This window comes from Mastigoproctus giganteus, chromosome 10 (genome assembly GCF_048544385.1).
Source record: "Mastigoproctus giganteus isolate SK-2022 chromosome 10, ASM4854438v1, whole genome shotgun sequence".
Lineage (NCBI taxonomy): Eukaryota > Metazoa > Arthropoda > Arachnida > Uropygi > Thelyphonidae > Mastigoproctus > Mastigoproctus giganteus.
In genome coordinates, this window is record NC_143584.1 from 139197457 (window position 1) to 139211880 (window position 14424).

Genomic DNA, 14424 nt, shown 5'->3' on the forward strand with positions numbered 1-14424 from the left:
TCATTTTCTACCACCTTAAGTGTAGTACCACACAGTTGGTACGTTTCTCTGGGGTTACTTCTACCCATATGCAGTACTTTCCATTTGTCAAGGTTAAACTTCAGTTGCCACTTCTTAGCCCATCTGCCCAAATTATCTAGATCCTGTTGCCGTAGCACACTGCCATTACTGTAATTAACAACCCTGCCAACCTTTGTATCATCTGCAAACTTCGACACTAAGCCTGATATACCTTCATCAATATCATTGATAAATATACAAAACAACAGAGGATCCAACATCGAACCCTGTGGGACTGCACTAATACCATTAGTCCACGAAGAGCAGCACCCATTAATTACCACCCTCAGTCTTCTCCCACTCAACCGTCCTTTTATCCATTGTAGCAACTTATCCTTAATACCATTCTGCTCCAATTTGTACAATAGTCTTCCATGCGCAACAGTGTCAGAAGCTTTCCTGAAATCCAAATATATGATATCAAAATTATTTTTTGCATCCAGTTCCTTTGTAACCACATCATAATGGGTCATGAGGTTTTGTCAATGATATATAGGAATATGTCAATGATTAGTACTGTGTATGAGTTGAATATTGAGAAGACAGAAGTACTTGTTGACATTAGGTTCAAATTTCTGTAGATTGTAATTTTTGGGAAATACATGTGAAAGAAGGTTGTTCCAGAGAACAGAAGTAGAAGAGATAAATGAAGAAGAGAAAAAGTTAGTTCTGTGAGTTTGGAGTTGGACAGTGAATGGATGTTGACTGGTTGAGACACATGTTTGGACTTGTTGTTTGGAGGAGTTAATTTACCTGACAGTTCTCTTTTGAAATAGTACCTTGAGAGAGGTTTCGGGGACACCATTCCCAGATGTGGAAATGATTTTGCATGGTAGGGCAGATTTAGGGTTTGTACAGAGTCAGTAGCATTTAGAAAAAAAGTAAATATAGAGAAATTTTTTTTTTTTCGCAGGAAGTAATATTTGTGATGTGCTTATGCCAGGGGAGATTAGAAGTCAGGGTGTTCCTCAATAGAGATATGCGACCTTGTTAAGAAATCTGAGTGTCATTGAAGATGAGCATAGGAGCAGATGATTTTCATCTGTGAGAAATAGGACAAGACTGCATTTTAGAATTAAAGTTAACTGAGTTTTCCTTGCCCCATTGGAGAATCACCTGGAGATTTGTGTTTAAGGAATTAATGATGACTATTTTAGAAGTTTAAGCAGGGCAAGGTTTCTCAAACTGAAAGGTGGAAAATAGTGTGCTATCATCAGCAAATTGGATTTTCAGTCAGTAGGAGAAGGTTGTGTTACTCCTCTTTGGACAAATTCCGTGGTAAACTTGGGCAGAACTAAGCTGTTGCTCTTGCCATTTTTCAGTTCTTTCATGGTTGCATAAAATCTTCTAAATAAGCTCGCATCATTTGGCCTACTTTTTTTTTGCAATTTTGTATTCAGTTTTTTCTCTGATTACTCACTGCATATGATGATAGATGGCTCTATTAACTAGAAAATCTATCCATAGTTTTTCTGATGGTAACCCACTATGTTCCACTTTCCAGCTTGATCCTTCTTTGCTAAAACAATCAGCTTCTTGAATATCATCACCAATGTAAATAAATATAAGATTTTGAGAATTTCTGCATTGCCTTCTTCAGAGCCAAATGCTAACTGATTTCAGACATATTTCCACTGCTCGCATCTCTTCTCAGAAATGGCAAATCAGTGTGGATCTCTGCAGAATTGGTGTACAGATGATAGATTGGTGTTTATTGTATTTATCATCCTCTCACTGGCGCCTCCATAGCCAGGTGGCAAGGAGCAGCAGTGCGTAGCACATGCTTCTTGATTAGACCGGGGTTCGAGCCCGTCACCACCAAATACGGAGGATGCGGAAAGGTCAGGGAATGACCACCGCATTTCCTGGAGCAATATGGCCTTAGCTGCTAATGCTCCTAAAAACCAAAATAACAAATAACAAATCATCCTCTCACTTAACCACCCACTAATTAAAATATATATACTGTAACACTAACTGTGTATGTGACTTTGTAATAGATATCTTTACAATATACCAAAAATTTCCTGGAATTTGCGCACATTGTGTGTTCACAATCATCAGCTCCCCCCTCACTTCTGGAAAAGCATGGCAATTGGACATTGACTCTGACTACAGTCACATATATCACTAATTTAATTTTAACCATGAGTTCATATTAATTAGTAACCTAATGTGATTTTATAAACCAGTCAAAATGTCTGGCTATGTTGTAAGAAAGTGAATAAATATTTGTAAGAGTCCAGTTGATCTTAATGTCCACTGTTATTTGGAAAGACTGCCCACATCACATGGTATTTAAACATCTTGGTACTGCTTTCTAATTAAAGAAAAGAGTTGACATCCTACAAGAAATAAATGATATAGCTTTGGCTGTTTGACTTCCTCAACACTGTGATACCTACATTTTCTGTTATATTCATGGACAAGTTGTCAGGAAATAACCAAGGTTGGGCAATGTAAGATAGTTGTTAATAGCAAGAATTATACATGAATGCAAATAATATAACTTCTCAATAGCATGAATTGGGGAAACTGTTGGAGTAAAAATTACTATTTAAGACAGGATATTTTCAATTAAAAGGCACTGGGTTCTATCTCACTCTTCGGTTGGCGCATAATGGCCTTTAGCTGCCGTTGTGCTGTAAAACCTCTGACAACAATAATCACTCTTAGGTTTAGGCTATGTGTCATCTGGGCCTCTTTTTTTTTTTTTTTTTTTTTTTGGCATATTTAGACTTGAAGTTTTTGAATTTGTTAAAATCAGACTAAGTATTAAAGTTTAGATATTGTGATTTCTAAGTTTAAAATTTTCTTAATGAATTGTTTTTTTCTCAGTTGGCAAGTTGTTCCCTGTCCTTAGTTTAGTCTAAAAATATCATTGATGTACTTCTGAAGTGAATGTAAACTGATTTTATCTGAAGGAAAAAAAAAAATAAAAAAAAAATAATATAATTGTTGGAGTGTGAGGAGATACTGCAATCATACAATGAGCACAGCTAAATAAGCATACCGAAGAGTAAATGCCCCACATAACTATTGTGTTTCTTTGTGATTTTTTTCTCCTTAAAATAAAATTGGCTTAAATTTATTTAAGTACACTAATGATGTTTTTAGACTAAACCAATGATGAGAAAACAGCACTCGATCAGGCAAAATTTAAATTTAGAAATTGTAAAATCTAAATGGTAAAACTTGTCCGATTTTGACACTAAAAAAAAAAAAAAAATTGTCCGGCTAATAAATAGCGTAAAAGTGAGATAGAACTGTGGTGTGTGTTTTTAATCGAAACACCATATATGTATATACAGGGTGTTTCAGTTAAACGTTTCAGAACTTCTAAGAGGGGTAGGGTACATCCTGACAACTCGAAATCATATAGCAATGTGGGGTCGGAAATGCTTTCCTGAAGCGGTATTGTACACAGAAGTCGTCGTGCGACGTCGTGCAGCACAGATTCGATTTTCGGTCAACGTATGGGCCGGTATTATGGGAGATCACCTCATCGGACCTTACCTGTTACCGTGTCGTCTAACCGGACCTATCTACTTGATCTTTCTGCAGCAAGTATTGCCACAACTTTTGAGAGATGAACAGATTTCTGCATCGACGCAACAGACAATGTGGTTCCAACACGATGGAGCCCCTGCCCATTATAGCGGAGATGTTCGTAACTACCTGGATGTCACATTTGGTCAACAGTGGATCGGACGTGGTGGTCCCGTGCGTTGGCCTGCTCGGTCACCCGACCTATCATGTCTTGATTTTTATTTCTGGGGTCATATGAAATCGCTAGTTTATGACACCCCTGTTGACAATGCTGAGGAGCTGGTTGCAAGAATCGCAGTAGCTGCCGAAGAAATTCGAAATTCGTCTGGAGTATTCCAGAATGTTCGGATGTCCATGCGTCGGAGATGTGAGGCGTGCATTGTAGCCCGTGGAAGAAACTTCGAACACTTACTTCAATTCATGTACCTTTTGCTTCTTTTCATGTATTATTAAAACGATTTCTCACTTACGGTCTCTTTTCTTTATGGTGCTTCTGTGTACAACACCGCTTCAGGAAAGCATTTCCGACCCCACATTGCTATATGATTTCGAGTTGTCAGGATGTACCCTACCCCTCTTAGAAGTTCTGAAACGTTTAACTGAAACACCCTGTATATATATATATATATATATATATATATCATACATACAGTGGATTCTGGTTAATCGGGCAGCTGTTTATTTGGGGCAAATCTTAAAAAACATATGTTTTTTAAGAAAATAGCCAGGGTTTACTTCACTTAATTGGGACAACATGCTGTTTAATCGGGACAGGAGACCGCAGCACTGGAGATTACCCTACAATTGTCTCCGACTGTACCACATTGTTCGGTTGGATTTCTGGAGGTCACAACCATAAAATAATAAAAACAATTAGCAGTCACCTGTTTATTGGGCTTTTCTGTCAGTACAATCTATCATATATTGATATCATATCATATCACAGATCGAGTTTAGTATCAAACGGATATTAAACTCGATCTTATTGAGTTTGCGATAATACCGACAGCTGGAATTCTGTGGGTTATTATGGTGAAATGTGTTCACATTTCCATGGAATCATCAATCATATAAAAAAGTTAATTTTCAGAATCTTCTCTTCATTCCTATTTTTAAAGCTTCGTAACTTGTTACTTTGCTCTCACTTGTGTGTATTGTGTTACTTGCAATTTGTGTGTGCTATATTCTTTGTTATTGATTGCTTATCTTTTTACTGTTTTAAATTTTAAATCCCCCACCCACAAATGTCAGTGAACAGAAAACTAGTTAGTATGTACGTATTACATATTAATTATTCCGATTATCACGTATATTCTTCCGATTTTCATGTATCATTTAATTTTTTAATTGGTAAGGTAATAAAGGGTAAATTTGTGCTTAATATATCTTTACTTTTATAGCCTGTGGATAATATTCCTCCTATTTTTGCTAATTAGAATTGCTGTTTAATAGAATTAAAATTCGATTCACAAACGTGATCACAACGACCGGCGCTTACTACACGTTGTATAGTGAACGGTACTTTACTATGGTGAGTCCATCATAACTTGATTTGATTGTACAGTGAACCAATTGTAAAGTGGGGGGGTCCATTGTATTTTTAACTATTTACGTGAAACTTCAGATAATCAGGCCAAAATGCCCTAGTCCCGATGTGTCCCAAATAACTGGAATCGACTGTGTGTGTGTGTGTGTGTGTGTGTATATATATATCATATAATTTGATAGGGTAGTGCAGTTTTGTGCTAAAACACAGTTTTATAGCAAAGCAGGCTAATGGGGTTAATCACTTGGAACTTCTTTGCTATGAAATTACACGTTTAGCATAAAAATGTACTCTCCTATCAAGTTATCTCTGTATACAACACTCTGTGATAGCTGCTGATATATGAACTGGTGTATTTACTCAACAATCTTAGCAATTGACATATTGCAATTGGATAGGACAGTTGCTAAGGGTAGGGCAATTGACATATGCAGCTGGATAGAACAATTGGCATATTGAAGTTGAATAGAACAATTAGCATTAATAGCTATTATTGAGTGTTGCTTGCACAGATACATGTGATTTTGTTAATGCAGCTTTTTTTTTCTCTAGCTATTCGTTTATCAGAAAGAACTATTGCTAATCTGCTGTGTATTAATACAGATAATCAGTATATGAAGGTAAAAATAATTTTTTTTAAAAATATTCTTGTTGCTGTTTGTTGATACTTTTACTTATTTACTTGTTTTTCTCTCTGTGCAAGAATAAAAAGTTATTTTTCATTCTTACAATAAAAAGTTATTTTTCATTCTTACAGCAGAGTTGGTTATCCAAACTGATTGTATGTTGATTTGACCTATATAATTAAACTATGATCCCAGAACAATTAAAAGAAATAATTGTTTTGCCTTTACACATGTACACAGACAGAAGTAATTCAGTATTATCTGGATGTCATATTTCATATCTTCACTGCTTTAAATCAATTTTGTCATCAGCGATTATGTTGATTTTAATCTAATTTCAAAAAATATTTGTAAAGCAATTTTATGTTAAGGTTAATGAACAAATGTTCTTCCTTACAGATTTGAAGTCCTTAAGTGCCAGGGATGGGCAACCATAAAACTTTTTTTGCATAATCCCATTCCTTGGAACAGGAATCAGTAGTGGATATCCAACTAGGAGATGGAGAGAACACACAGTGGTAGGCCACATTGTGAACCAAATCTCACTCCTTTATAATGAGTCAAGAAGGTGAAAGTTCCATAATTTGATAGGAGGAAACCCACGTGGAGGGGCAGTGAATCCATCTTTGGTTTGATCTTACTTCTGGATTGGCCAAAAGTCGGAAGGCATTTGTCATCATTGATAACGTCAAGATCTCACACCATGGAACTTCCTGACTGTTGACAAGGTCTCACACCTTGTCAACAGTCAGGAAGGACCCCACAAGGTGATCCCAAACCCAGCTCACAAGGCTGTGTGCTCAGTGTGTGTGCCTTCCACCCCTTGGATTGGGTTTGGCAGAGCAGAAAGTCTTGAAGCGGTTGGCTGCTGATAAGGTTACTTTTCTTGGTGTGAGTGATACTATTGGTGGTTTCGGGAGCTTTTGAGAGATTTAGGTAGACTGTAGAGTTGAGTTTTCAGAGCTGCAGGCTAGTTATTGGCCACTTCTAGTGGAGAAGGTCATTTGAGCATATTGAGGAAGTGCCAGAAGGTGATAGTCCTCAGTTAGCAGTTTTTCCTATCCAGTGAGGAGGGATTGGATTTATGAATGGTCTTGGTTTTTTTGAGAGAAGTTTTCAATTTGTGTATTTTGATACAGTTGTTTAGCTCTGTGCAGTTCCTCTGCTAAACTATGCTCCAGTTAACATAGGAGGTTATAGCAACAAGCAGGATGAGGTTATTAATAAAAGAAACCTGTTGTATCATGTGAAAGTTCTTGTTTAATCGGTCATCCAACATTACATTCCAGCTGAAGGGACTCAGGACAGAACCCTGAAGGTACCTTGTTGTAATTTCCCTTGTGATTGTATGGAATTTTGTATGTACCATGATCGTGCATTCGGAGGAATAATTGCAAATTAATTCAAATAGGCTCAGTGTGGAATTTATTGCCCTGAAGTGAAAGAAAATGCAACTATGTGTCAAGGCATCAACAAGTGATATTATTTGATATATAGCACTTCTGTGCAGCATTCCCTTTTGAACACACATTGGATATTGAATTCCACATTAACAATTTGGCAGAGTAATGAGGCATCAGAGAAGTTTATCCAGTGTTGGCAGTAGTGCAGTTAATTACGGGTTTTTCTGGACTTTTAAGTATTGATTTTAAGATGGCTTGTTTCCATGAAGCAGGGGTCCTTCAGCCAGGCAGGCATTAAAGAGCTATAGCAGAACTTTTGGAAAGAGCTCTCAGAATTTTATAAGTGCCTTCAATGCAATAATGTTGTGCCTAGGGCAAAGGAAAGTTCCAGGTTGTTAGCCTAGTAAGATAAGATCCCTGCTGTAATTTCTAGTGATGGGCATAATCGGATGATTTCCATAATTGAATGATCAATTATCACTTATTAGAATAATTGATTATGCAATCATTTGATTATGAAATTGAAAACAACAAAACTTTTGTAGAAAGAGGGAAAACAAAACCACAGTGGATGGATTTAAACTGAAGTTATAACAGCTAAATGTGAAGTGCTGCTACCACTCAGGCAATGGTTCCATGCTCGCTCGCTCTCTCTCTCTCTCTCTCTCTCTCTCTCTCTCTCTCTCTCTCTCTCTCTCTCTCTCTCTCTCTCTCTCTCTCTCTCTCTCTCTCCATAAATGATGTGTCTGATTTTGATATATTTTTATTCAGAATTACTTCAAGCTACACTCATGAAACACATACCAGCTGAAAGATCAATTCATTAAGCTTTATGAAGGTACATAAAGTCATTAGTAAAGTTCAGTGTGGGCACCATGAATAACTCGAACAATATCATAGCGATATTCAATCTCCTGCCACACGCTGTGCTTCACTTCACAATCATTTTTACCAAAGGATCCATGCCTTCAGCTCCTGCAGTGTCATTGGTGGTGGAGGGATGTACACGTTGTCCTTCACATAAGTCCACAAAAAGAAATCCATTGGCGTCAAATCAGGTGACCTCGGAGGCCATTCCATATGGCCTCCACGCCCAGCTCAACGCTGAGGAGGATGTTCGTTCAGGTATGACTTCACTTCATTATGAATATGCAGAGGGACACCGTATTGTTGATCACATCTGTAATGTCCCCCTGCAGCTGTGGCATTAACCATTCACTGACCAAGTCCAAGTAGATGAACCCTGTCACTGTCGGTTCGATGAAGAAGAATGGCCTGTACAGCTTTTCTCGAGACGTTGCGGCAAAAACGTTAACTTTGAGCCTGTAGCACTGTGTAGTGGGTAGAATGCAAAACTGGCAGTGAAATGCCAATTTAAAAAACTTATTGAATTGATCTTTCAGCTGATCTTTCAGCTGGTATGTGTTTCATGAGTGTAGCTTGAAGTAATTCTGAATAAAAAAAAATATATCAAAATCAGAAACATCATTTACAGACACCCTATATATATAGGAGCATGGAACTATTTTTCTGCTTTGGTCCTTGTGAATAATGCACGTGCTGGCTTTCCACCAGCATCAGTGGTAGAGTTAACAACTTCTCCCTGTAGAAGCTTATGACATGCTATTTTATACACTGTCTCAAGGATTGGAGTTCCTATTGATTGACTATAAGTTTTGCCAAAATTTGTGCTTTTGTTGACTGATCATTTATTTTTGAATGTATTTATCTTTTGGTGGCTTGGACTTCCAGCTCAGGCCAACTAGAGGCTGAGACTGTAATAAATGGACATTCTTGATGTCTGACCAGGGTTATCAGCAGTTTCTCTTAGGCTTCAAGGCTTTAATGTTAGGTCACTGTCATTTCTGTTTTTTTTTTTTTTGTTTTCCTTTCTTTTTAATGATGTGTGTCAGACTGAACTTTCTCAGAATTGTTTTGTGGGAGTTATGATATATAACCTAAAAATATGATAGGCATCAACAATGATATTATTTGATATATAGCACTTCTGTGCAGCATTCCCACAGATCCTTACACTTACTGCCAAGTGTAAGGATCTGCATTTAAGCCATCAGTATCTCTCCTTCATTTATTATGTTATTCAAATGTTATCTGTCTGCAGTTTGTAACAAATAAAATCTGGTGTTAAATGGAAACTTCACATCCATCTTACATTGTGTGGCAAAGAAAAAAGCAAAATTTCAAGGAAAATTTTCTATTATCAGCTGCATTAAAAACTACTAAAAATGAGTGGCCAATGGAAATTGAAAGTCTCCACATGCTACTCATAATGCATTATGTTTTGAAAAATTTATTATTTATTAATGTTTACTCGATACAGTAACAATACTTCAAAAACTTATTATAATTTTTTTTTTTTTTGTTAATTGTATTGTTATAAAATCATTTTTTTGTATTTGTATTTGTTCTGGTAACACATTTTACAGAGAAAAAATAAATAAAAATACAGTGTATGCCGCTTATTGTGATTATGGATAATGTTATCACCTTTATGAAGTCCTGGTCAGGCATATACAGAGAAAATAATGACATTTGTTGTAATCAGAACATTTATTTTTGTTACTCTTTTTTTTAAATGTAATTTACGCATGTACAGTGACATGTGACGTCACAGGTTATGTAACATCCCAATTTTTTCTTGAACTCTGACACGTTGAGTATCTAATTACTGCTATTACATTGTCAATGTTGTTAGTCTGTGGAAGAAAGTACTCAACCAATCTGCCTGTTTTACAGTAAAGCATTAATCCTTTTCTAATTCTTTATTTTAACATTTTATTTATTTGTTTTTAATGGTTTACATAGAATTCCAGAAATATTGACAGTTTCTTTTTATTGATGGGTTTCTTGAAGAAATAGTGGACAGTCAAATCGAAGTATTTTATATTTCTTGATATTATTGTTTTCCTTCTGTACGCTTCCACCTTTTTATGCATACATTTCTGCTTTGCATCAGTAAACAGTGCTGAAAAGCTGCATTCTTGTTTCATCAATTATTTGCAATAAGCAGTTTCCACTGTACATCGGCAGCTGATTTTATATACAGTCAGTCCTCGTATAACACGTGTTTACACTAAACGAATTTGATCATACACGATTTATGAATAGGGGAACGATATTGTATATAACACGAACTGAATTTGCTTATGCATGATTCGCCTTTGTGTTTACAAGATATGGAAGTCGAACGTGGAATCGCCCCAACTGAATGCAACACGATACAAATGAAGAGAAGATTCTGAAAATGTATTTATATTTTTTTATATCAGTGAAGGGGAAACACATTTCACCATAATAAGGTAAAAACCCACACAATTCCAGCTATCGGTATTATCGCAAACGCACTTAGATCGAGTTTACTACCAGATTCCACTAATAGAAACGCAACTGGAAATTGCTTTTGTTTTATGGTAGTGTCTTTAGTTGAGGAATGTGCTTTAGTTGAGGTGTTAATAGTGTATCTCTGCCTTTACGGTGTTGTTTATTCAATTGCTACACACGCACAGCTTTGTTTATGTGTATCAGTCGTGCCTCCTCATTTTGTAATTGTGCTTTATTCCCTCAAGATGAGTAAAATACTTAAAAGGTGTGAAAAGGAAGCACCCTGGTGAAGACATTACAGATTCAGAGAGAAAAAGAAAAGAAATATCGATAAACTGAGGCGGACTGGATCAAAAATTCTTACCCAGGAAAATTTGTAGTGGCCTCATACTAGTGTTTATGGCCAAAATCACACCAGCCTCCAGCCCACCAGGGTTTTCCCAGTAAGGCTTATGGCCAGTCCATCTCTGTCGATAGAGAAAAAATATGAAATTGTGAAATGCTTTGAGCGAAATGAAAGACCACGTGATATTGCTGTTGTTGTTGTTGTTATTTGGTTTTTAGGAGCATTAGCAACTAAGACCATATTGCTCTGGGGATATGCGGTGGTCATTCCCTAACCTTTCCGTATTTGGTGGCTCATGGGCTCGAATCCAGGTCTAATCAAGAAGCATGTGCTATGCGCTGCTGCTTCTGCCCACCTAGCTACGGAGGTGCCTTTGCACGTGCTACAGCCCTAAATGAGGCAACGTCGAGAATTACAAAGAATGCAGAGAAAATAAAAACAGCTTTCATTGCAGAAACAACTCGAAGTGTAATTAATTAAAATCCATTAGATCAAGACAAAAAAGAATTGTAAGAGATGGAACGGCTGTCATCTGTTTGGATAGAAAATCAAACAAAAAACAAGTTTGCTTACGATAGAAGCAAAAGCATTAGCAATATTTTATTACGTAATAGTCGTAATAAAATACGTAAGTAATGTTTTGGTTACAAATGTGTGTAAAATCTTGGGTGGTCGGCACCTAACCCCATTTTTCCCATGGGGCCTGTTGTTTATATTGCACGGTTTTGCATTGCAAGAAGGTTGCTAGGAACACAACTATCGTGCTATACAAGGACTGACTGTACTTCCAAATATTGGCATCACATCAAAACAAAATGGAATAAATGTGATTTAAAAAAAAAAAAAAAAAAAGATAACTTCTATAATTATTATTAAGATATTTTAGTATCACAGACTAGATATTATTGCTAACCATGGAAAAAAAAAATTAAGAAATTTTCATAAATGCTTGTGCATTATTGCATTTTTAAACCAGCAGTGGTTGTGTGGGACCTGTTAGGTGACATGCATGAAAAGGTTTGTGTTTTTTGTTGATTGTTATTGACTAAAACTTTCTACCTGCTTTCTCCACCTGCTTTTGACTATGCAACTTGGTTTTGAAGCAGTATTTTATGGTTTTATTTCATGAGTAATTGCATTAAAGAATCAACCAGATGCAGTGTGACTTTTTTTTCCAACAATTTTCATTGGGCACAGAGACTTACAGGTGTTGCTTCCATTTTTCTATGTCGAATGATTACTGTTCTAGTTTGTTCACTTCCTATAAGTGGCATTTATAAGTTTACAAATAAAACTGGGTTAAAAAAAAGAAAGTAGTGTCCATACTTCTAGTTCAAGGAAAAGTTGAAAATAAGTGATCAATAAAGCACACGAGAACTCTCAAAACGGTGTTTCTTCCTTGCAACTCTTTTTGTGATTGTTTTCTTGAAGAGCTTTAGATGTGAATAAAAAACAAGTCTTCCAGTTTATCAGGTTTTATTTTCTTTTAATACATAAAATTACTGAATTTTTTTATACAATAACTTAGTTGCATGCTTAATGATTTTATCAACTTAAAATCAAAGTGCCTAATATTTATATTTTATAACTGTAAAAAAATTATTTATTTTTCATTTTTAGCAGAATTAATAAAAGTTTCTGCATACATACATACATAATAGATAAGCAGAAATATAAGTGCATCTGCCATTTTAAAATTTCACACTCTTAACCCAGCAGTAATGGCATGAAATTATTACACAAATCGTGGTGCAGCACCTGACACCTGCCAATTTTCCTTTTAATTTCTTGAAAAACACCTTTGAGAGTTTTTGAATTGTGTGTTTGTCTCTTTATTTTTTAATAAAACTTAAATTTTTATCAAATTCAGTGTTTTTTATTGTTCTTCTTGTTATTTTTAAAAAAGTAGAAAATATATTAATTCTTGTTTTTTATTGTTCTTGTTATTTTTAAAAAATTAGAAAATATATTAATTCTTCTGAAAATTAAAAAACATAGACTTGAATTTATTATTTATTCTAATCCATTTTTCACTTGAAAAGACCTTTAAGTGCACAATATTTTAAACATGGCATGCACACATGAAGTGTGGCAGTAAAGTTCCTGGGCTGGTGCAATAAAAAGAATACAAAGCAAAGGAGCTCAAAAATGGTTTTATTTTTATTCAAAATAATCACCACCCGATTGAATGCACTTATTATGCTGTTCTAAAAGTTTCTGACAAGAGTCAGCAAAGGCATCCAAAGAGATGATGCTCAGTTCGGCAGTTACATTTTTCTTTATATGCTTAACATCCTGAGATCTCTTTCCATCGAAGGCAGTTTTCATTTTGGGAAAGAGGAAGAAGTCTGCTAGTGCAAGATTGGAAGTATAAGGTGGATGGCTGATGTGTACAATGCCATGTTTCATCAGAAATGTTTTCACAACAACTTTGGAATGGGTGGTGTCGTTGTCCCACAACAAGAACCAGCTGCATTTCCCTTGAAATTGCAGCCTTACCCGGGAAATGCACTTCAGTAGTCTTTTGAAGAACCTGTCTGTAGAATGCAACATTAACTCTTTCTCTTCCCTTCGGGTACAAATTCCTTGTGAGTCACAACCTGTTTGTCAAAACCATGATCAGCATTATCTTGATCCCAGACTTCTTTAAATCAAACTTTGTGAGCCTTGGTGATGATTTTGAAGTTCACTGCATGCTCTGATGCTTCTCTTGGTCATGCTGAAACACCAACTCTCATCTCTAGTGATGATACAGTGAAAGAAATTAGGATTTTCATGACAAGTTTGAATAACGACGCTCTTCTTTGCTTCTGCTCATTCATAATATACACAAATTTTGTGCACACCTTTCATTTCCTTAAATCTTCATGCAGAATTTGATGAATCATCTCTCCTTATTCATATCAAACTCATCAACTCATTACTAGGTGGTAGATGACTCTCAGGTGCCTCCATAGCCAGGTGAGAAGGAGCAGCAGTGCATAGCACACGCTTCTTGATTAGACCGGGGTTCGAGCCCATCACCACCAAATACGGAGGATGCGGAAAGGTCAGGGAATGAGGAACAATATGGCCTTAGTTGCTAATGCTCCTAAAAAAAAACCAAAATAACAAACAAATAAATAACAAGATGACTCTCATCAACTGGTGAAATACCACCACTTTTCTTATTGGAGGCTTGAAGTGGTATTTCACCAGTGATGAGAGTCATCTACCACCTAGTAATGAGTTGATGAGTTTGATATGAATAAGGAGAGATAATTCATCAAATTCTGCATGAAGATTTAAGGAAATGAAAGGTGTGCACAAAATTTGTGTATGTTATGAATGAGCAGAAGCAATGAAGAGTGTTGTTATTAGTATGACTGATGACTTTTGAGGTTATGATGAACATCATGGCGAGATCCAATCTTCTTTACATTTTGAGAGTACAGCTCTAAACCGGTGTTCGCAGGTCAGCACTAGTTAGTACACCGGACCAAACCTATTGGTAACTCTTTAGGAGGCTTCTGGATCAGCTAGTGTATAATCTTGCTACCTCTACTCTGCCAG

At 36.1% G+C, this 14424-nt stretch overlaps 1 protein-coding gene across 3 annotated transcripts in view; it reads left to right on the plus strand.

The window, feature by feature from the left end:
* mio (GATOR complex protein mio) overlaps nt 1–14424 on the plus strand; it is a 294475-nt gene that overhangs the window by 48869 nt on the left and 231182 nt on the right. For 2 of the 3 annotated variants that reach the window (XM_090384080.1, XM_090384081.1), the window contains exon 4: nt 5708–5775. The exons of the other annotated variant lie outside the window; for it this stretch is intronic. In XM_090384080.1, the coding sequence (XP_090240206.1) occupies nt 5708–5775 (68 nt within the window). The remainder of the gene's footprint in view (nt 1–5707; nt 5776–14424) is intronic. 3 annotated transcript variants of the gene reach the window in all.